Here is a 23,001-nt window from a genome sequence, read left to right as displayed (position 1 = left end):
ATGACATATGAATCAGAAACATAGACATTAACGAAGAAAACGGAACTCAAACAGAAAAGTGTGCAAAGAAGCGCACAATAATGCGTTCTTGGTATTACACCGAGAGACAAAAGAGGAACAAATGGATTAGAGAATATATGTTGGTTAAATATATATTTTTAAAAATAAGTTAAGTGGGCTTGGCCAGAATATGGCACGAGAAGGGGGCAATGGCCGTTGATGAGGAATAATGAAGTGGCAGCCAAGGGAGGGAATGCTTCCGAGAGGATAACCACTGCGGAGGTGGAGCAATGAAATGAACTCCTGTGTGGATTTGTGCAATGGAGGATCACGTGAGATGGCCCCAACTTGGAGAGGCCTTCATTCAGCAGTGGATTAGTTATGACTGATGATGACAATTATGATGTATAACAGTGGTACCATGGTTAGTGCACTGTGTTATAAACCTGGCGAGCTGAGTTTGATTCTCAGCTACAGCTAACATCGGTGGAGAGTGACATCTGTATGTCTGTATGTTGATCTTCTTTCGTGCACTGCATGTAGCCAACCTTGCTAATCGGAGGTGTGGGAGAAGGATATCAAACTAAGCATGAAAAGCAGTCCTGAAGAATCAGTTTTCAATCTAAATTTAAAAGGTTCATCACTTCAGTGGCTTCCATCTATCTAGGCTACCAGAGCTCCCCCGGCCATCACCAATCAACATGGGCCAGCATAGTGAAGTATTACCAAACATAACGCAGGCCTGAGGCAGGCTTCATCCAGCAGTAGAGTGGCAAAAGGCTGTAATTTATTAACTTATTATTTCAATAATCCTTTGTAGAATTCTGACCAGATTAACTACCCCACGTAATACATCTACCAATGCAAGGTAATTTGCTTGGAAATATATACACCTCACTATTATATTCATTCAAACATTTATATGCAACTGATATAAGATATTTAACATTTGAAGAGATTACACTCAAACGGACTCGCATGATCCCGAGGAATTAAAACAACAGCAAGTCACCGTGAGATATTTAAAAAATATATACATGTTGCGGTGTTGAAAATGCATAGATTTATGGAGGGCTACTAAAACTGACTTTATTTCATTTCAGAAGCAGAATAGGATGAGGTGGGCCATGTCACCAACAATGGCTCCTAATCTGGAAACCTTTACCGGTCATAGAGTTTTATGACAGCAATCACCAGCAAAGCAATCACTCGCTTTGCAGGGCAAATGTCAGAAAAAAAGTGGATGAATATGTAAAATAAGCAGCAAAGTTCAGCATTTCTGCAATGTGGGTCGTCCAATGTTAACCAATAAAAGTAATATTTCTAGTCAAGATAGGCGAATAATAATTACTGTGTCAAATATTTTACTCGATATGGAATTGAGGTTATAAAATTATTTTTGGTTCACTGTTACAAAATATGAAAATTACACAAGATATTATCAATGGGAAAATATTGTTTCATAACCAACAACATTATAAATACTTACTGAAGATGACTGGATGACATGATCTTTTTGGTATATTTTTCCCAATTTATATTCTTGGATTTGTCTTTTGAACTCGATTGCCATTAATTATCGATGCAAATAACTTTGGCTCAAGTGACTCATACAGTCTCCCATCCTATTAGCTTGTTCAACTCCTATCCGCGTGCGTATTTTCCTACTTTATTGGTGCAATCTAGGCGTGGCTGTTGTGAGGAAGGCTCTGCACGGCTGTTTCCCATAGTTAAATGAATATAGAGGGTGAACAATATACAAAATGTACTCTTTGGGTCTTTCGGTAAAAGTCACGTCGATAGGTAAAGTAAATAAGTAAATCTACGACGTTTCGATCGCAACACAAGCGGGCGTCATCAGGTGGAGAAAAAGAGAGGGGTTAGCCTCTAAAGGCAAACTGTTTATAAAGGTTCAAAATGGGCGTTGCCCTCGTGTTAGAACGGAGTGGGCGGGGCACAAGACTCCTGGGGGAGCATGAGGGGAGGAGCTTATGTTAATGTGAGGGATTAAAACTCTGCTAAAATGGAAACATTACAGCCAGTTATGACTTAAACTGGTTGATAACGTCCTTCCAGTGATAGCTGAGTTTGTACCCATCGTCTCGGTGGAAATTGTTTCTATGTCTGTACATATGGATGGCTTCATGAACGAATCTTTGTTGATAGCCAGTGGGCTTGCAAAGTACCTTCGTCTTAGAGAAATCAATTTCGTGTGAGCCAACCGGACTAGGTGGGGTTGATGGGCGTAGGGTGTTCCTGAGGAGTATAAAAATTAACCCTTAAAAACAAAGTTTTTCACTATAAATCCTTTATATGCGTGGCATCGGTTTTATTTTATTATTCATTTCTGTTTTTCTTGAGTAAGAGTTTCATTTTTATCACATTGGTATTTTAAAGTAAATATGAAAAAAAATCCTAAAAAGTGGAAAATTTTGGAAAAAAAATTTCACGAAAATAAATTGTAACGCACAACGAGTCTGTGTGCAAAATATCAGCTCGATTGGATCACAGGAAGTGGGTTAAAAAACGACCGAAAGATTTGCACGGTCGTAAGCGCGCAAGCAAGCAAGCAAGTGAACTTAATATAAAGGATTTATAAAGGCAGTACTCAGAGTGAAGCAGGCAGGAGCCATGTCTCTTATCAGCACCTCAGCAACCCATACAGCACTGGAGGAACGAGGGCTTCAAGCCAGGAGCAGTGGACTGGACACTGGGCGAGGAAGACTTCCTGAGCTTTATGTATAATTAGACATTGTCATTAGTGTAGAGTGTGGGTTGTTAGGAAAGTACTGTAGAAGGTTAGATGGGCTGTATTTGTGTTTCAGCACCTAGGGTGGGCCTGGGCAGGAGTGAGACTGGAACGTGGCAAGCTGGAGAAGCAATACGAGAGAAGCACGGCCAGTGCTGGCTGTACCCCTGTGACACTCGGCGAGGAAGAGTTGGCCTCTGTTGCTGCTGCCAGGGTGTCCTCATGTGCGTGTGGTTTGGGATCTACTGTTGCGTCCAGTATGCACATTGGTGGCTAATGCAAGACTCACATTGATAGGTGCATAGTGATAAATGGGGTGGCCATGGAGAGTCGCACAATTTCAGCATGGTGTGTGAGTGTGAAGGGTTTACACCAGCCATAAGGTGTGCGTGGTTTTGCGGCAAAGGAATATGTCCTTGAACTCGTAAGGAAACATTGTAAAGATAGCACCATGTTTATTTCAAAGCCTCTACGTGTGTCCGGCTGATATTAATACACATCCCTCTTCAGCACTTGTATCTGAGACTTCCATTAGTCGTGTGGCAACCCACCCACTCCACACAATCACCCCGTTTACAGGTGAAGAACGCCCTGGCTCACGAAGAAATAATTACAATACGGGGCGGGGAGTGAAATTTGGGGGAGAGCAGAATACCCCTCCCATTCTCCCAGTCACCCCGTTACACAGTTCCATTTTTATAAATGGATTTCATTATTTCTAAATAGGTGTAAATTATTTAGGGCTTGCTTTGGTAACCGTAGAGTCTGCAAAGGAATGTTACTTGAAATGTATTGGTCTGTTCCAGGATGTAATTAATTGGATGTACGTGGTCAATGGTAGAGAAACCTTTATTAAGCTCTGCTCGCTCCTGTGGATGGTTAGCCTCCCAATTGTTCATTATTCTGTTCCCAAAGACCTCCGTGCACATTTGTATACGCATGATAAGAGGCAGCAAATGGGTCTGTGGTTCTGCAAGCCAGCCCCTTTTGTCACCATTTTTAATAGAGCTGGGCAAGGCCAAGTTCAATTGGTAGAGGCATAATTCCATGATTGTGATGGCTCGATTTTGTGTAAATATCTAGTCAACAAGTCCAATAATTTTGTTCCAACGATTGGTCCCACTTCCTTGATGATGTCCACAGTCGTCCCGTCTGGTTTAGAGTCGGAAACGTCCTCATATGAGTTTGATTCTTGGCACTACAGTACAGTATATATTTTTGTTGCGATAGAGATACGTATAAAATTACTACACTCATTTTAATATCCATCTCCATCACGACTTAAGGTTCCATCTTTCGCCTTAACGGTGACCATTTCATGAACTTACAATCATCAACCTGTTTTGCTACTTTCACCCTTCCATAATTACTTTTTGTGCTGTGTAGTTCTGAAATCGTTTCTCATTCTTGTCATAATGTAATGATTTTTCGGAATTCTGTGCTATTCAATCTTTAGTTACGCCACTCCTCTCTTCCACTGTCTTTTGCGGTTTAAAAAAAAATGTGCTCTATGTTTGCTCTCTAACCTTCACCTGCCCTCCTACGCCTCTCAATGCACCATCCATTGCTATGCTCGTGAATACATTACAGTATTTAAAGTGGTGACGTCCATTTAATAATGTTGTCGCTTTTTGCATTACATATCTTGGCTAGAGGTGTTACAATATTAACTACTTGTTGACGTACATTGACCAACTTTTGGTTTGCCTGTACAGCAATTAGCTTTGCTCTCTGGCTATTGTGGCTATGTTGTTGTAATTTTAATTGGCAACTAACTGCAGGAAATGTTAGAAACACTTCAGGAAGGGTGCAAAGTGGAGCAAAACAAAAGATCGTGCCCAACAAGTTTGCTAAAAAACACTCAGACGTCTGTCGGAGAGGCACAACTGGAAAACGCTGCCGAAATGTGTGAACCTCGGGCGTTTTACGCAGGCAGACTCAAATCAAAATGATGAAATGTTCTTCTTTCGTAGGGCTGATGTAGATGCTGAACAATAACTCCAAATTTCAACTGCAGTGATGACATAAGGAGGCGAATGAGAGCAGGTTGGATCACTTTTGGGGAGATGCATATTAAGTAATGTGTGTATTTAAAAAAAGAACAATTTTAACCAACGCTTATGGACCTGGCAGTGACGTAAATTAGTAACCATAGGAACTGAAGATGTAAAAAGGGCTAGAAAAGGTGCACACAAAGCGTGGAGAGGTGCACACAAAGCGTGGAGAGATGCACGTGTGGGACTGCACTGAGAGGCAGAAAGGGAAGAAAACACGCAGATTACAGGACTTGCACATGTTGGAGACGTAATTTGGATTGTTAAGAAAAGGGAGTAGGATTTGGGCAGGACATGCTTGTAGATGTGGTGACGGTCGGTGGGAAAGAATAACGATGGTGTGGCAGCTAAAAGAGACAACGCTTCCAAGGGTACGTCTACCGCGGCGATGCAGCGATGATATCATCCCGTTTTTAGGTGCTAGGTATTATCGCAGGACTGTGAGAGATGGCAATAGCTTGGGGAACCCTTCGTCCAGCAGTAAATTGATTATAACCGATTTTGGTGATGAACAAGATTACTATAATTTACTTCTATTTAACAGGATTATATAGATTTATAACGCCCGTGTGATTTGACATCTTACCCAGTTAGTGCAGCATATGTTTACAAATTCCATTGAGTCATCGCGTAATTACAATATTAACTAACCTAACAATTTATATTTACGAGAGCAAATCTTCAGAGGTGTCAACAGGTCGTTGGAGGCTAGCAACACAAAAAAACCAGTCATTTTCCATTGTCCTCTGTCAGGATATAAATCTATGACCAGAACACTGCCAACTCAGCAATGTGACAAAGGTATTAATCCCTGAGCTGCAGAGCGACCATCAGCACACACTTACTCGGTGATCAACTGCGCCACTTGAAGATTACCAAATTCTTACACTCGTACCGCACGGGCAATGTCATTATCAATAATGCATCACAGGTCTTCGAAAGAGGAGACATTGAATGGTTACATCAGGTTTGTTTCAACCCCAACTTGTTGGCAAAACATGTATACAAATGATATACAAAATCATTTACAGCTCTTTCTTAATGCGCTGTTGGATAAACGATTCCCCATCCTGTATCTGTCATGAGGATTGTTTGACCATACTTCACCATGCTGGTCAGTGCGACTTGGTGAAGAGCGGTGCCCAGGGCCCATTTCAGATATGACTAACGTTCAGATGTAACGTTAGTGGCGAGTGACATCTAAATGGGCAGGGTTCGTTCAGATAAGACTCGCTACCGATGTTAGCCGTGGCTGCGACCTGAACCTCGGGTCTTTTGCACAGCGCAGTGGGCAAAACCACGACATTACTGCAGGCCGTGGGAACAAATATTGCCGTCAACATATACATTAGAATACAGATTGAACATGGGCATTAACTAAAATGTGTCCGACATGAAAATGAAGTCCAAAAGGTATGTATTTTTTTTTTTACAAATGCTGTTTTGCAGTTGCAGTCAGCATTTAGGAGGATTCAACTTTAAAATGTCTTGTCGTTGTATAACTTTAAAAGAAGCTTACGCCGAACAAAATCTTAAACAAGAGCAAGCTGTAGAGGTGACAGAGTGGTTCATGGATCAAAGCACTGAGCCCGCACTGCCAAAATCCTGGGTTCAAATCTGAGCAGTCACCTATCATGAAACCTGGTTGCGATTTACCGAACACGGTACCAACAATCTCATCATATTGATTTCGTTTTTTTTTTATCAATTAGGATCAATTCCAGATTGATTTTTTTTGTAATATTGGTTCAACTGTCGTACAATAAACCGTTATCTGCCGGAGGACAGGAGAAAGAGTTCAGTGCCCCTAGTGTTTTAGGTTTTATTTTGGCACAGGGAAAATCCATTGGGGAACAAATACTCTGCTTTCGATGAGAACCCAGTTACACCATTGAAACCTGGTTACTAAAAGCAAAATAACATGATCTAAACAATACAAAACAACTGCACATTGTAAAATAAATTCCAACATGGTAGAACTAGGACAAAAAAACAAGGCTATAGGAACACATCACATGCAAACCTTTTTTTTTATATATAACTTAAAGTCTGCAACGTTTGTTTTTTTCTCAGTCCAATGATTCTGGTGAGGGTCATGGCGGCAATATGTTGAGTAGGGCAATCCAGACCTCCCTTTCTCTGGTGACGGACTCGTTCTACCTGGAGAATTCCCAAGCGTTCCCAGGCCCCCCAATGAGACATACCTGTTAGAGTTCCAGGGGGAATTTCTACCGGGGGGCATCCTTACCAGGTGCCTGAACCACCTCAACTGGCTCCTCTCGATCTGGAAGGAGAAGCAGCGGCTCGATTCTGAGGCTCTCCCAGATTACCGAGCTTCTCATCCGATCACGGAGAGTGAGCCCGGTAACCCTGCGGAGAAACCACATTTCGGCCCCTTGTCCCCATGATCCCATGATCTCATCCTTTCGGTCATTACCCAACGCTCATGACCATAGGTGAGGATGGGAATGTAGATCGACCTGTAATCCACGAGCTTCGTTCGAAAACTCAGCTCCCACTTCACTACCACCAAACGGTACAGTGCCTGCAATATTGCGGACGCCACACCAATCTGCCGGCCGATGTCCCGCTCCCACTTGCCATCACTCACGAAAGAGACCCCGAGGTACTGAAACTCCTCCACGAAGGGCAGCTGTTCCGCCCTCACTTGGAGAGAACAATCCACCATCTCCCAGAAGTGAACCATGACCTCAGATTTGGATGTGCTGATCCTCATCCCAACTGCTTCATACTCCGCATGAAACCATTAAAGTGCACGCTGGAGATCACAGACTGACGAGGCAAAGAGGACAACGTCATTGGCAAAAAGCAGCGACGCCACTTCCATGCCCCCCTACTGGATACTCTCCATACCTCGGCTGTGCCTTTATATCCTGTTCATGAAAATCACAAACAGGACTGGAGACAAAACGCACTCTTGGCGGAGTCCAACACCGACAGTGAATGACTGATATAACACCAAGAATATGGACACAGCTCTCACTCCAGCAATAGAGGGACCGAATAGGACATAAAAGTGGCACCGGTACATCATACTCCAACAGCACCTGCCACAAGATATTGCGGAGAACATGGTCATATGCTTTCTCCAAGCCTACAAAGCAGAGGTAGACTGGAGAAGCACACTCCCAAGACCCCTCACATATCTGCGAGAGGGAAAATGAGCCGGTCCATTGCTAAACGACCATGATGGAATCCATATTGTTCTTCCTGAATCTTAGGCTCGACCATCGGGTGGAGCATCCTCTCCAGCACTCAGGCATAAGCTTTACCCGGGACGCTGAGGAGTGCAATTCCTTTGTAGTTGAAGCACACCCTCTGGTTTTTAAAAATAGGAACCACGACCCCAGTTTGATAATCCAGAGGTACTGTACCCGCCTGCCATGCAACATTGAAGAGGCGTGTCAACCACAACACTCCTACACTATCCAACACTTTCAACAACCCTGGGCAAATCTCGTCCACCCCAGCAGCTTTGCCGCTACGAAGGCCCTCGAACACCATAGCAACTTCAGCGGTCTTGATGGATCCAACACCCCCCCCCCTCTCCAGCTGTTCTCCTGAGAGGAGGGCATGTCCACCAGGTTGAGGAGCTCCTCAAAATATTCCTTCCGCCTCCCAAGTATCTCCGAAAGTTGAATTCAATGTTACGCCACCCTTACTGAAAACAATCTTGGCTACGTTCCAACAACCCCTCCTAAGGCGTCGGATGGTCTGCCAGAACATTTTTTGAGGCTTACCGTTAGTCCCTCTGCAAACTCTTCACATGCCCGGGCTTTCGCTTCAGCGACTGCTGCAGTTGCCGCTCTCTTGGCAAGCCAGTACACCTCTCAATCGAGTCGAGACCTTTTTTCCGAGAATAGCTCGGAAAGCCTCCTTCAACTTTACAGTTAACCTCATCACTCGTGTCCACCAGCGGATCCTAGGGTTGCGACCATGACAAGCACCAAATGCCTTCAGGCAACACCTTTTCGCATCTGTATCCACAATCGAGGTCCTGAATATCATCCACTCGGACTCAATGTCCACGATCTCCCCGGGAGTGAAGGAGAACTTAAGTTTTCCCATAAAACCCATACTATTCGTTTAGGCATTCCACATCTATCTGGTCGGTGGCCCAAGTGTCGGATCATACTTACCACCAAATCGTGATCAGTTGACAGCTCTGTCCGTCTCTTCACCCGAGTGTCCAGAACATATGGCCTTCGGTCCGATTGATTCAACTATAAAGTCAATCATTTACCTTCGGTCCAAGGTGCTCTGGTACCAAGTACACTTATGAGCATCCTTGTCTTCGAACATGGTGTTTGTTCTTGACACTCTGTGACTAGTTAAGTATTCCAATAACATCTCACCATTCGGGTTCAGATCAGGGAGGTCATTCTTCCCAATCACGCCTCTCCAGGTATCTCCATAATTTCCCACGTGAGCATTGAAGTCGCCCAGAAAGACTATGGAGTCGGTAGACGGCACTCTCTCAAGCACTGCACTCACCGTCTTAAAGGAGGTTGAATACTCTGAACTGCTGTTTGTGCAAAAGCACAGCCAATGGTCAGAGTTTTCCTTTCGAAGTCTCATTGAGGCAAACCTCTTATCCACTGGGACAAACTCAAATCGAACAGCACCCAGCTGGGGGCTTGTGAGTATCCTTACACCCGCCCGGAGCCTCGCACCAGGGGTTACTCCAGAATAGGAGAGAGACCACCCCCGATCGAGAAATTTGGTTCCTGTGCCAATGCTGTGTGTGGAGGTGAGATAGACGATATCTATTCAGTAACTTTCCACCTCCTCCACCAACTCTGGCTCCCCCCCCCCCCTGCACCCCCCCCCCACCCCAGTGATGTGACATTCCATGTCCCAATAGCTAGTATCCATCGCCAAAGTCCAGTCTATCTGAGACCATCCCACTCCCTTCCATAGCGCTCACCCTTCACCCTTCGTCCTGTGGCTGGTGGGTCCACAAGACGGCACCACATAGACATTTCGGGCTGGGCACGGCCGGGTGGCTGGGTGACTCCCAGGTCTGGCTCCAGGGGTGTGTCCCGGTATTCCTTGTCTGGGCAAAGTTCTCTGATTTTTTTTACCCTTCAAGAGAGTTTTTCTTTTGGACCATTAATTGTTTAGAACCTCCACCCAGACCTGTTTGCCAAGGGAGACCCTACCAGGAGTACAAGACTCCAAGCGACATAGTTACGAGGAACACACAAACCCCCACCACCACGATAAGGTTACGATCCTTCGGTGCAATTTAAAGTGAGGAGGATGGCAAAGTTTTGATTTTCAAACATTTTTGCTCAGTTATACCGGAGATTAGTGGCCACTACAGAGAAGGATTTTAAAACAAGTTTGGGGGTTACGCGTGGGGGGGGGGCGGATTTTGAGCAGGAATAGGGAAGAGCTTCTAAGAATATGGGCATTTTCCAGGGGGATTAAATGATCCAGGATATATTTCACAGACTTATTTTGCAACTCATTTCCTGCATAAGTCAGGAAACGTATTTACAAAATATGGGGATTTGCCTGGTGGGGGAGTGGGGGCTGATTCGAGTTTTTTAAATAAAGTTCAATGATGGGTTCTCTCAGGGGGCATTGAGGGCAAAGTGGAGTGTGGAGCAGGACAATGGAAGCAGTTTGTTAAGCGCTGAGCCTGCACCAAGCATATCAATAACATTACAATATGGATGTGTGTATGCATGTTGAACTTATTTCGCAAGCTAAATTTGTTGAGTCGAACGCCATCATTTTAGTGGGGGGTGGGTATCATTTGATCACTTTCCAGAACCTCCATGAGTTTTGTCCTACATCTGTAGTGAGTTCAACTGAGTCACAGTCGCACTTTTTGGAGGCAACACATTTATTAAAACCAACACACGGGGTACTACCCCTTAACACATTAACAACCTATGGTGGTGTACCACCAGGCTAGCTACTCTAATTACACTGGAGTTAGCTACGACGGACAGGACCCTGGCCATAGATCGTAGATTCTTCAGGATGAACCACAGCAGCCGGTCCCTCTCGGAGACCCGGCTTTTATCCTCTGTGGCGGGGCTGGCTCCGCCCTTAGCCATGACCACCTTCTAGAATCGTCTAGCAAGTTCTCGACCCTGACACGTGACCACCCCTAGCCTCCACCTGGGTCCCCTGTGTGGACTTTACTGGTCACGTGTCCTTCGGGGTCAACCAGAGTGCCATGACCCTTAGCAACCCCATTCCCATGACAGGCACTCTCACACCCTATCCTGTAGGGGTCGGCACTGCACGCAGAGCGTGGTGCCACTCAGCACTGTCAGACAGCGCTCACCGAGCCCCTCTCGGGTCGGTACTGCACCCACATACACGTGGTGCCCGCGATGTCAATACATCGCACGCCGTGCCTCTCTGGGGCCGGCATTACGCAGTGACATCCGCGATATCACTACACATCTTTAAAAACAAGATTGAGATCAATTATTTGCATTTGGAGTTCGTCAAATTTTTGTTGCAGCTTTGCATACCGATCATCCTTAGATTTGCTAGACGCCATCACGGTATTGTCATCTGTGAAGAGGTTTAGGTCGGAGTGGATCGGTCGGTCTCCTAAATTATTGACATGAAGAGAGACGCGCACAGGACCAAGTATGCAGCCTTGGGGGACACCTTTAGTGATAGGGATATAGTTCGAGGTAAGGTTGTTTGCAAAGATTAGTTGAGCGGTCTGAAAGTTAGCTCTAAAACCAGTTTAATGAAGAATCGGAAAAGGTCAGACATTTAAGTTGGCTCAATAAGTTGTGGTGATCTAGTGTACCACATGCTTTCGATCGGTCAAGAAAGAGGAGAGCACAGCGGTGTTTTTTATCCAGGCTGTTGAAGATACAATCAAGAGTGTCTAGACCCGCCGAGGTTGTGCTGAACTTTCCCCTGAAGCCTGATTGCATTTGGGTAGAGCAGGTTATTCTTTTGGATGAAGTCAGTAATTTGCATTTCTAGTAACTGTTCGAAGATTTTGATCAGCGCGGGGGGGGGGGGGAGGGGGGGGTTAGATCTAAAGTGACCGGTAGTTTTTATTTGGAACATCAGCGACACCTCCCTTTATGAAGAGGGCACACAAAATATTCAGTTTTTCCATTCCTCAAGCAATAAACATTCCGGGATGGAGAGATAAAAAAAATTGTGAAGGCTTCACCAATTAGGGTTTTCCACACATTGAAGGGCAAAGCGAGGGAGAGATCATGGGGAACTATCCGAGGATGACGCTTTTTTTCATGTAGTGAGCACATTGGCGACGCCCGAGGCAGAGATTGGTTTAACATCAAATGTGGTTGTATTGGTGGGGTTCTTTGTGAGATGAGTCATAGAGACGTCGTTGGGGGTGTTTGGTCCAAAAATTACTGGAGATAATGACCTGCAGCTGTGAAGTGGAAGTTTAAGATAGTCATGTTGGTTGCATCAGAATAGCAGGTACCAATGACTAAAAGCTTTGCCAATAGGCCATGGTCCTCAATTTCACCTTCAAGAGACGTTATCACTGTGCAGAAAAGTTTAGGGTGGGTAAAAAAGAGGTAACTCAAGGGACCTTAAAACGAATTTTGTATGTACGTGGAACTTCTTTCTCACCGTACGCAGCCAACCATGCTAATTGTAGATGCGGGGAAAGGACAACAAGATCTCCGTTCACAAGCCTTGACGTACGGGCGAATAGACTCCTCCGCGGAGAGTTTTGAATCGAGGCTTAGTCTCGTGGCGTGGTGCTGGAGGCACAACTGGGAGTTAAATTCTTTGAGAAATAAAAATGCAAGGTGCAAATGGTTTGTCATTATATGACCCTTTTCAACTGATGTGTTTTGTGTGCAAAAAAACACTGGGCAGTGCGTGACATGGAAAAGATGTAAATACATGAAAATAAAGTATTTTCTTTTACATAAAAATAGCCACACATATCACTTATACATACTACACATAGCGGTCTCAACGCATAGTATTTTGATTGCTATTACAATTTAAAGATATCGATTCACACAAGAATTATATTTTGCCCAGTACTGTCCACTATTTATGATACACCCGCGCAGACTGTGAAATGTTGGTTTAGTTTTAATTCACCCTCCGTATACTACCACCGATTTTTAGCAACCAAACAGCAAGATAGTACCGCAATAAAATATTCTACTTGCCAAAAAGCTGTCGTGTACAATTTCCAATTTGCCGTGCAAAAGTTGATTTTTTTTGGATAAGACAACTTCATGCCTTGAAAAGGAGATTCGAGTACTACTTTCGTTCTCCAAAACAATTGCTTTATTAGGCATTTCAGCTCAGGATGCATCTCCGCTCTTCACACAACAAGAAACATACACATTAACATATCTACGTTATCACCTAAAACAAGCCAACAAATTCTACTAGGAATCGGGGCTTCCTCATTAGATCAAGCCGACGCATATACAAGATGCAAATAGCGGCAATGAACAAAATGAGGTATGTGATGATAAATAAATCATAACTTCACATTACCCTGCTCTCTGCGATGCTTAATGCAGCAAAGCAAAGCGGGTGCCTTGGGATTTTAAACCCTTGTGCCACCCAGAGCACCCGCTGTCACTCAAAGCCCCTAAACTATGCAGCTGAGAAAATAATTGCATTCATCACTTCCCAATTCAACTTGCCTTGAGGTATAAGTTAGCCTAAACCTTCCACGTTGCCCGTTTACAATAGCATCATTGCACTGTAGAAAGTTACTATCAATTTAAAGAGCACCCTGCTGAGGCATGCAAATGTGCACGCTTGGAATTACATCGAAAGAAAGAGCAGCACATGGATTTGGACAACCATAGCGTACAGGTTAACAGACATTGTATTAATTGCTAAGAAAGGTAAGCAGACTTGGGCGGCACACACGAATGGAAGGGATGATGATGGCCAGTGGGCGAGGCTGACGAACAGAGTGGCAGCCAAAGGAGGAAACATGTCCGAGCGGTAGAGCACCGTGGAAATGGAGTGACCAGGTCAGCTCATGTGCTGTTGGTAGATGGACTGTGCCTTGGTAAGACCGCGAGAGATGGCGATTGGCTTGGGAAGACCTTCATTCACCAGTGGACTGATCACGGCTGCTGATGATGGAGAATTATGCGTGACAACTGACTGCAGTCCACCACTTTATAATGCAGCATTCGCAATCGTCGCCCCCAACTGGCAGACCGATGCCCATTTGCAGGCCAGGTACTGATTCACCTTGTGCCAATAGGGACTGCTGCCACTGGGGGTGCCCTTTAAAAAGTTTGAGATAAGATGTGCTATGAAGTGCTCAAATGCCCAGGCATATAGGGCACTATATGAAAAATGTATAATTACATTGAGCCTTATAAATATATATATATAAAAACGAATACATGAAAATATGAAGGAAATGTTAAAAAATGGCCACGTAATAAAATACTATGATTTCAAGGTTATTAATATAAATTAAAAACTGTGAATGTTTATGAAAAAATAAGAATAGGTTTTACCCTTTCTGGCAATAAAACAGGTGTTAAGATGTTCAAACACCAAATAGACACATTTTGCAAGGAATCAAGTTCGCATTAACCACACGTACTTGTGGTGAACATGCAAACAAACATGCTCTGACGGTACTGGCAAAACAGGTCCCATTTTGTGAACGTTTAATTGAAACGTTACATAACGGCAGGGTACAGCAGCTTCAGAGGGAAGTTTAAATTAGAGTGTTGTTTTTGGGCTTTAAAAACAATCGAAGCTTGCATCCAATGTGAAGAGAGTATTATTGAGCTCGTCTGTCTCCTTTCTCCTCTCTGCTAGGCACAATGAGTCGACATCATTCAGTGCTGGAAGCGATTGCCCAAAGAAAGAAACGGAATAAAATACCGTTCCTTTCACGGTAGGGATGCAGGAGAGGGAATGCTGGGTCACGAACAACTGGCACATTTCAGTTGCGCCTCATAAGGGCAAGACCATTCTAAACTGTACATAACCTAGCCAATGCTCGCACGAGTGTTCTATGTGATAACACTGGACACGGAGAAAAAAACGAGTAAACAAATCTTAGAAATGCGACGCAGTCATTTGAGTCATACAAAACAAAACCCATCTCTGTTGTGAACGTAAATATCACTCGGCATTGACAGCTGTTCTTTTTACCCCTGTGGCATTTCTGGCATTGTGCCTTCCTAACGACCAAGCAGTCTCTTGTTACAACTCGGTTGTTCGAGAGTTCTTTCAAGTGTCAGGATGGGCATGATAGCACACTTACGAATTCCGTTCCACATTTAGAAGAAGGCTTTTCCCTTCCACTCTGAGTCGGAACGAGGCCTCCCGAGGGTATGTCTGCAAGCGGTAAACAATGGGCAGAATTAGTCACTGCAGGGCATCTGTGGACCATTCATATCACACTCAGACAATGAATAACAAACACAATATGCCATAAAGCAAATTGGAAACGCTAATAAAATTATGCATAATTAACTACTTGGACTTTAAGTGCTACCATGAAGAATATTGGCTTTCATTAAATAATTAGGTGGATGTTGGTCCAGGTACGCTTGGCAAGTTACCTCTGCCGTGTGTCAACCAGCAATCACACTTTTAATTAAAGCCAATGCCCCGATTGACCACAATTAATTTTACAACATTTATAAATGTCAAAGTATTTAAATGCAGTCCATTACCTGGTACGTGTTTTAATGAAACCACATTCTAAAGGAGCAGAGTATACAATGCTTAATGTCGCTATTATTTAAAGCATTTTGGTTAGTTTAACCAGTGACACGACGTGAATACGTGGCCAAGTTGGGTATGTGTCATTTAGAATAAATCCTGGTGCTAATCCACATTAAAATCCCCAAGATTTTGATCTTAAAAAGGTCACACTCGTTGCTGAATACATAACAACAGCGAGGAATTATCTCACCAAAGTCAATATAAACGACAAGGAAAGTGTTTCAATTTCTCATTGGAGGCTTACACTTGATAATGCACGCCGGCATTTTGTAACCTTGTCTTTCTGAGTCCTGCCGTTATATATATATGTATGTGTAGATGTGACAGGTATCCCATGAGACTTAAGTGAAAATAACCATTAAATTGGTGGATTTCAAAACCGCCAGACGGAAATCGTGATGGATAGATGATCAAGGATTTAACCGGCCGTAAATAAGAGAAAATGTGAAAGGGGGCATCTGCTGTTCGCTAGGAAGTTCTATTCTGAGCTATTGTATATTAAATAATATGCAAAATCCGTCCTTATGTGCCATCGTTCAAAGCTTAATACAGATGTGCATAAAAAAAGCATTTTCAGTTTTATTTGGTATATTAAACTATTTTCCATTTAGAAAGTCCTCATGGTGAAGCATATTTTTGATTGCTCAATCAAATATTTTTTTTCATCTGCTGCATGGTAGTATTGCAAAGAAGAGAGTTTAAACCTGATAATAAATAAATAAATATGGGATTGAATTGTATTCCACCGAGGTGGAACATACCGCTTTATTTTCGCAACGGTAAAATCTTAACGTCCCACTGTCACCCGTGAACCACAGCGGAACCTTTGCAGGCTTGCAAAATCGTAAATGAATCATCTTTGAAACTGAAGCATACAGCCCAGATAATTTCAAGGTCATTTTATCACAAAGTACATAAGATAATGAGCTAATGTTAAGGCTGATGTTTTTTTTCCTTCCATAAATGCCGGGTTACATTAGCATTTTTAATAGCTGCAAAGATACACGTGCCTTTTCATAATCCTGCTATCTATAAATTCTGCAAATTCAGCACCGAGGATATCTTGGTTATCACATTTTCATACAATGAACTTTACCTGGTGGAATGATCCTGTCAAGCACAAAAAATATTGCATTCGAGTCAAGCTGTTTGCAGAATGAGCTATATATCTAGAGGCATTGCAATAGAGATATATGTTCAATCTCATATATGGTAGTCTAACAAGTACAAAAACCTATCACTTTTTGAAAGCACATACATATAATATCATAAAATGAAGTAATCATAATACAGTGCTGGTAATAATAATTTACAGACATTTGTTTCTCTAACACCTTATTTAAATAAAAAATAAACACTGCTAAATGTGTAAATATGTATTGAAAAATGTTATGCTTGTCATTGCAAAGCTATATTTTAAAATTATTTCAGAGAACGGGCACAGTTGAACAGGAAAATCACCATTAAAAAAAGAGTACATTCATTAAAAACACACAAAGCTCTTTTTGAAAGCCACAGCTTGCGGAAGGCCTCCTGAAGCTACATTGGTGATGGGGTTGTTTGACCATACTTCACCTTGCTGATCAGTGGGGGTTGGTCAAGAGGTGGGGGGTTGGGCAGCGGCAATTCAAATACCACTTAAGCTAAGGTTTGGAATTGAACTCAGGTCGCCGGGTCCATGACAGTGCGCTAACCACTGTGCGCCACTGTTCCTACAAATTCCGCCGACTCAACCTCTGCCTCCCCACTTATCCAACACACCATACTCTTTGGTTTTTTCGGTAAAGTCACGTAGGTAAAAAAAATTACATTAATTAAATCACGACGTTTCGGGCGCAACACAAGCGTCCTTCTTCAGGTGGGGACAACTTAGGCAAAGCACACCGCTTACGTGTGTGCGCTTAAGTGTGTGTGTAAGTGTGTGCGACACACTTATTTTAGGGTATATTTTAATACAATTCAGAGCCCTTTTGTCAATCCAGTGCTGGATAAAGTTATCTCTCATGCAATTTAAAACGACATTTTTTTTCTATTAACAGGTAAGGCCCACTGAGCTACATAACTCATTTTCAGAAGCGACCTGGCCACAAATTATTGTTCAACGAAGTGGCTTATCACGTGTACATTCAAAGCAGCCAAATACTCTGAATGTACGTTTCTAAATCTGTAGAAAAAAAAGAAAGACGCAGAGAAAAATCCACGCGACCACGGGGAGAACAGGCATGATCCAAATATACAGCAGGCATCAGGGTCGGGGATCGAACCCACGCCCTCGTGTAGACCAGGCAAGGTAGTTAGCATCTCGCCACCGTGGTGGTGGAGGTCATCTGACTACGCTTCACCATGTGAGTCAGCATGGTTGGTAGAGGCGATGAAGGAGTAGGGGTGGGGGCTGAATCGTTTGAGATAAACACTCGCTGCTGAAGTTCGCTGTTACCAGGAATTGAACTCAGGTCAGCCTTGTTTATACCGCAGTCTACTCTCCAAGAGCAATTTTTATCTCTATAAATATCGAGGGCCAAAGTTGCGTACGAATTGAGGGTGGCAAAACTATATCTGGTTTCCAAAGAAGCTCCACACGATGAGGTCAAGTCCCCGAGCTTGATGCTGAAACATGTGCAGCTCCATATAAAATCTCATTAAGGCTCGCAACAAAATTCTGGTCACTCCTGGACGCTACTTTCATCATGCTACGTCAAGTATGTTTACAAATTGCCACTTTAAAAACAACACTAATGTGGCCAAAGTTGGAATACCTTGTCATATGAGGAGTGGAGGCACCCAGCTCCGACTCCCACTGCACTTGATATAATTTATTAAGAAAACGGGTTGATTGATGATACAGCATTCACAATTTCACAATAGCCACTATGTACCATGGTTGTTATCTACGTGAACTTCACTCAACGACTCCTTCAGCTCGTGTTGAGAACTCTACAACACTGAGTTTTGTCTCAGCCACACTCTACTCAACCACCACACTTGCAAGTCAAGGCATGTCTCTTTCTGCTTCTTTCCACGCACGACTCGACTTTGGAATTCCCTCCCGCAACGGTGATACAAACTACGGATGTGTCCTTTCCGTTAAAAGATAGGTTGACAAAGCTCGTACGTAGATTGACATGTAAATATAGATTTGTTCCTAACAGCTAAATTTTGACAGTAAAATTGTAAAAGTCGCATTGTGCGGTTAAGACTGAAATGTCCTAAAAAAATGTCGTGATAGGTCGTGATGCTGAGTTGCTGGCCGTTTAAAATTAAAATTATCAGTATGCAAACGCGCTCAGCATGACTTCATCTGAGTAAACATCAACAAAATATCTGCAAAATCACAACACAGCTTGTAAAAATAAAAAAACACACGTACATATAATGAGCTTGGAAGTTTACCATAATTTCAATGGGGGTGTAAAAGAGGGGTCAAGCATGGTGTTGTGTATGACAAGAGGGAATGATCACAATCTTTATTCCACGGGGAGTGCCTGGGTAATAGCTCGTGTGTCAAGACAAGCTCCAAATCAGTGATGATGGAGTGCTTTATTCCAGCCACTGCCACATCGAGGTCTTTGCCGTAATTGTGCATGTTATTTGTCAATTTAAAAATATGCATCGTATGGTTGATTTGAAATGATAGCATCCCTTGTTTTTTTAATACTCATCATGAAGAGATGCACTAAAATATGCCCCCAAATCTCAACGTAAATCCACGCTTAAAATAGACTCGCACAACATTTGCAAATGTTACAGCTAGAAATATTCCCAATAAACTGGCAGTGTGCGGTATATATTTAAGTACTTCGTTGTTGTGTGATGTCCATGTGCCCTGCTGCCCTGACTGTCTTGTTAATCTTCTTGATACTGCATGAACATGTATATGACATTTGTATAAACATACCCTGTTATGTTGTATTTAAATAATATATCACATGACACCTTGGATGCGCTTGTAAACGGAATGTTCCATCTCAAGGGATTCATATTCATCATCCATGGCCAATCCACTACTTTCCAAAGCTGCCACCACCATGTCTCGCAGCCCTGCGATGTAATAATCCACCTAGCACCTGAACACATACAGGTTTCATCACTCCATCTCCTAGATGGATTATCCAGGTAAAAAATGTTTTGAAATTGTATTTTTTTCCCATATTATAATGGTAACACTGTACCAGTAGCAGCACATTGGGACCCAAGGATAAAACCGCTTTACAAATGTGAATTATTATTAATTCCACATTCCAATGGCAGGAATAGGTCCATCGAAAAGTCCACAAAAATGACTGTCGTTGGCTTCCCACCTCGTGCTGCAGATTTGTCGAGTGAGCTAAAGGGCTAAGTTGACCATGGCTGGGCTGTGAACTCACAATCTCATAATTTCAAGGGTGTTGGTGCTATCAATTCAGTCGGCCAACAACCCTGTCCTGTAGTGTGACGTTGCGTAACGGTTGGGCATACACAACCTCAGCAGGGAGCACAACACAGTCAATGTTAAATAAACTTTAAACAAAACCATAAATATGCAACCTATATGAGCTGGGATATAAATCAGATTTTTTATCTAACACGCAATCAGCTCCAGTACTCTAGCTCTCACTCCTGCGTGAGTGAGGAATAGCTGCAACGTTCGTCGCTTACTTGCACAAATATTTGCAATTTGTCCAGCAGCCTCCAGCTTTTGCTGGCAGTTTATTGGCATGACGATGAGAGCTTAGCTTGGGAGCAAAGCACCCTGCAACATTCCTCCCCCCCCGTGCCACGGGGCGAAATTGAGCAGCATCTGGTAAGACGAACACGGTTAAGTTAATTTAATGCCAAGGCCCAGGCATATACAAAACAAAGAAACTATAGAGTACCATTGGAACCTCATTTGCCAGTAAAAAATATGATAATTGTTTTTTTACCCTTCTACCTGGCAACAAAACTGACACCTTTTTTACAAGGAGTCATGTTTGCATAGACCACAATACCTGCGGTCATAATGCAAACAAAAAACATAACTCTGATAATGTGCACTGTCCTTGAAGTTGATTGGTCCACACCCGAGACAGCTTTCCTTAGAGCCTAGTCTCACATGGTGTTGGACCAGATGACGCCAAAAGGCGCACAACTCAAAGACAATGCACCATCAGAGTATGAGAGCTCGGGGTAGGCATTTACACCATTGGAACCTCATTTGCAAGTAAAAAATATGAGGAAACAAAAGAAAAAACATGACTCCTTGTAAAAAAGGTGTCAGTTTTGTTGCCAGATAGAAGGGTAAAAAACCAATTATCAAACTATAGAGTACACTCCGAATGTGCCATTCACTGCAGTAATTACGGCGGCAGTCTTTGAATAACTCGTGACATTTGTAACAAGTAAATAAGTGCATGCGATGACAATTGATTAGGAGGTGAAGCGAATAATTCAGCTCGTGTGCAGGGTGCTGGATGGATGATTACAAAGCAGGATCGCGAGAGATGGTGACGTTTGAGGAGGTCTTCATCCAGCGGTGGATTGATGATGGCTTATGTTGATGATGATGAATATGACATATTGCCATTACTCCCTATCAACAATGGCCGTCTCTAATTCAAACTCTTTCTTTTCAGACATCAGTACAAGACAGCAGCTTGGTACAACAGCGCAGGGTTATAGCTGGCCAATTCGTAGAAATCCCTCAAACAAGAAGCCACACACATTGTGTGCAGTCACCAGGAATATCTGCAGACAAGAAGTCAAGGAACTCAATCTTGGGAAACAGCACCCCCCCCACTCCCGTTTATTAATTGCCCGTGAATCTTACACGCTTTAATCATGCTCACGGCCAAGGAAGTGTAATCTAATTATAGCTCTTACTTAAGGATTTTTGGTAGGTTAGACACCAATTGCCAGAGGTGTGGACTCGAGTCATGTGACTTGGACTCGAGTCAGACTCGAGTCATGAATTTGATGACTTGCGACTCGACTTGGACTTGCATAACAATGACTTTGTCCCACCTCTGCCAATTGCAATGCATCTTCCCACCAACGACTTGATGCTCGTCTCAATAAGTGTAGTATTTGAGGAAACAAAAGAGAAAAAAACGCTATACACGCGCGATAATCTCGGTACACACACACATAATGACGTAATTATACAAATAAAGGATATTATATTTCCGATTAATTACATTCAAATATAATTCTTCATGTAAAGCAAACTCGCTGTGGACTGAGGTATCGGCGGACATGCAAAAAGGTTGGATAAGTGAACATCTACAGGAAGTACTGGGTCTAGTTACACCACAAATACTACTCTGGATGTGTGCGAGTTACATAAACTTGTACTGTTGTGAGGTGACCAAGAGATGACAGCACAGCAACGGAAGCTTGCATCCATCTGTGTGGAACTTTCAGTGTCTTTCTCTCGTTCGATACGAGTACTTTAGTTTTCCTCCCATGAGTCACAGGATGCTCAATGGAATTGGACAAACATCGCAATGCATGATCCTCCTAAAGATATCGTCTTAAGACTCTGCGAGGACTTCTTCGGATAAAGGGCATTACCGTCGTCTTAATTTATTATAACAAAATCAGAATGCAATCGCCGTGTAATATCTTGCGCGTACATTGTATATGTCGTTTAGGACTCTGCACGTGTGTTTTACTTTATCTCAGTTTGTACTATTTAGGAACGGCTTTTAAGAGATCATAGTGTTACTCAGAAATGATTTATCGTGGTTTAACGACGTGTATTGCGATGTTCGTGCTCTCACTCATAGGACGCATAAATGAACTCAAGCCTGGCAATTTCTGAAGCGTGAAGGTTAATAAAACAGACGTGGATTTTGATACGTGCATTTTACTGCTCTGCGTCGCTCATCCAGTTAAAGTGACAGAGGGAGGTTAAAAATATAGCAAGGCTATTTTCATTGTCATAAGTGACCACTCACCGTAGTGGTGGTTAACCGGGCCTGAGTTCATAGCATGATGGATGAGTTTTTGTATGAATGTTGATCCAAACACAACATGTGATCCATAATACACAATATTTTCCATAAATCAGTATTAGCTGCAGAATGTTCAAACTTACCATTTTATAATCAATCTATATTACGATGGTCTGATGTTAATAAACACAATAATTGGCCATGTTTAATACACACAATTAAAACGATTCTAAGTTTGACAAGAAAAAAATGTTACACAAATTGTGGGTCGCAGTCGTCTGCAATGGAACAAATCTCGCCCATCCCAGAGAACGTGAAGTCGTTAAGAATGAAGGCGTTCAGGCCTAACCTGTTTTGGCCATCTGAGCTTTCAGAAGCCCAAAGAGTAGATCCTGAACAGCGTTTCACGTTGTGTCAGTTGGAATATATTACAGTTTTTTTTTAAACGTGTCAAGAAGTCATCAAAACCATTGACAAATGTGTTACAACGTTGCATTATTCAAACGCAGCCAGTCACACAATGACAGACGACATGAAGCATGTGTTAAGTCCTTGG

General features: G+C 42.9%; 1 protein-coding gene across 1 annotated transcript in view; it reads right to left on the bottom strand.

Annotated features, from left to right (window-relative positions):
- The window catches only part of LOC144717606 (disintegrin and metalloproteinase domain-containing protein 12-like), a 169,660-nt gene that overhangs the window by 129,085 nt on the left and 17,574 nt on the right, over positions 1-23,001 (bottom strand). Inside the window, exon 3 of the mRNA XM_078593103.1 lies at positions 15,068-15,141. Within this exon, the coding sequence (XP_078449229.1) occupies positions 15,068-15,141 (74 nt within the window). The remainder of the gene's footprint in view (positions 1-15,067; positions 15,142-23,001) is intronic.

The sequence above is a fragment of the Lampetra planeri genome, chromosome 4, assembly GCF_965212315.1.
Source record: "Lampetra planeri chromosome 4, kcLamPlan1.2.h2, whole genome shotgun sequence".
In the NCBI taxonomy this organism is placed as follows: Eukaryota; Metazoa; Chordata; class Hyperoartia; order Petromyzontiformes; family Petromyzontidae; genus Lampetra; species Lampetra planeri.
Note: the sequence above shows the minus strand (reverse complement) of the source record. Positions and strands in the feature narration are given on the sequence as shown.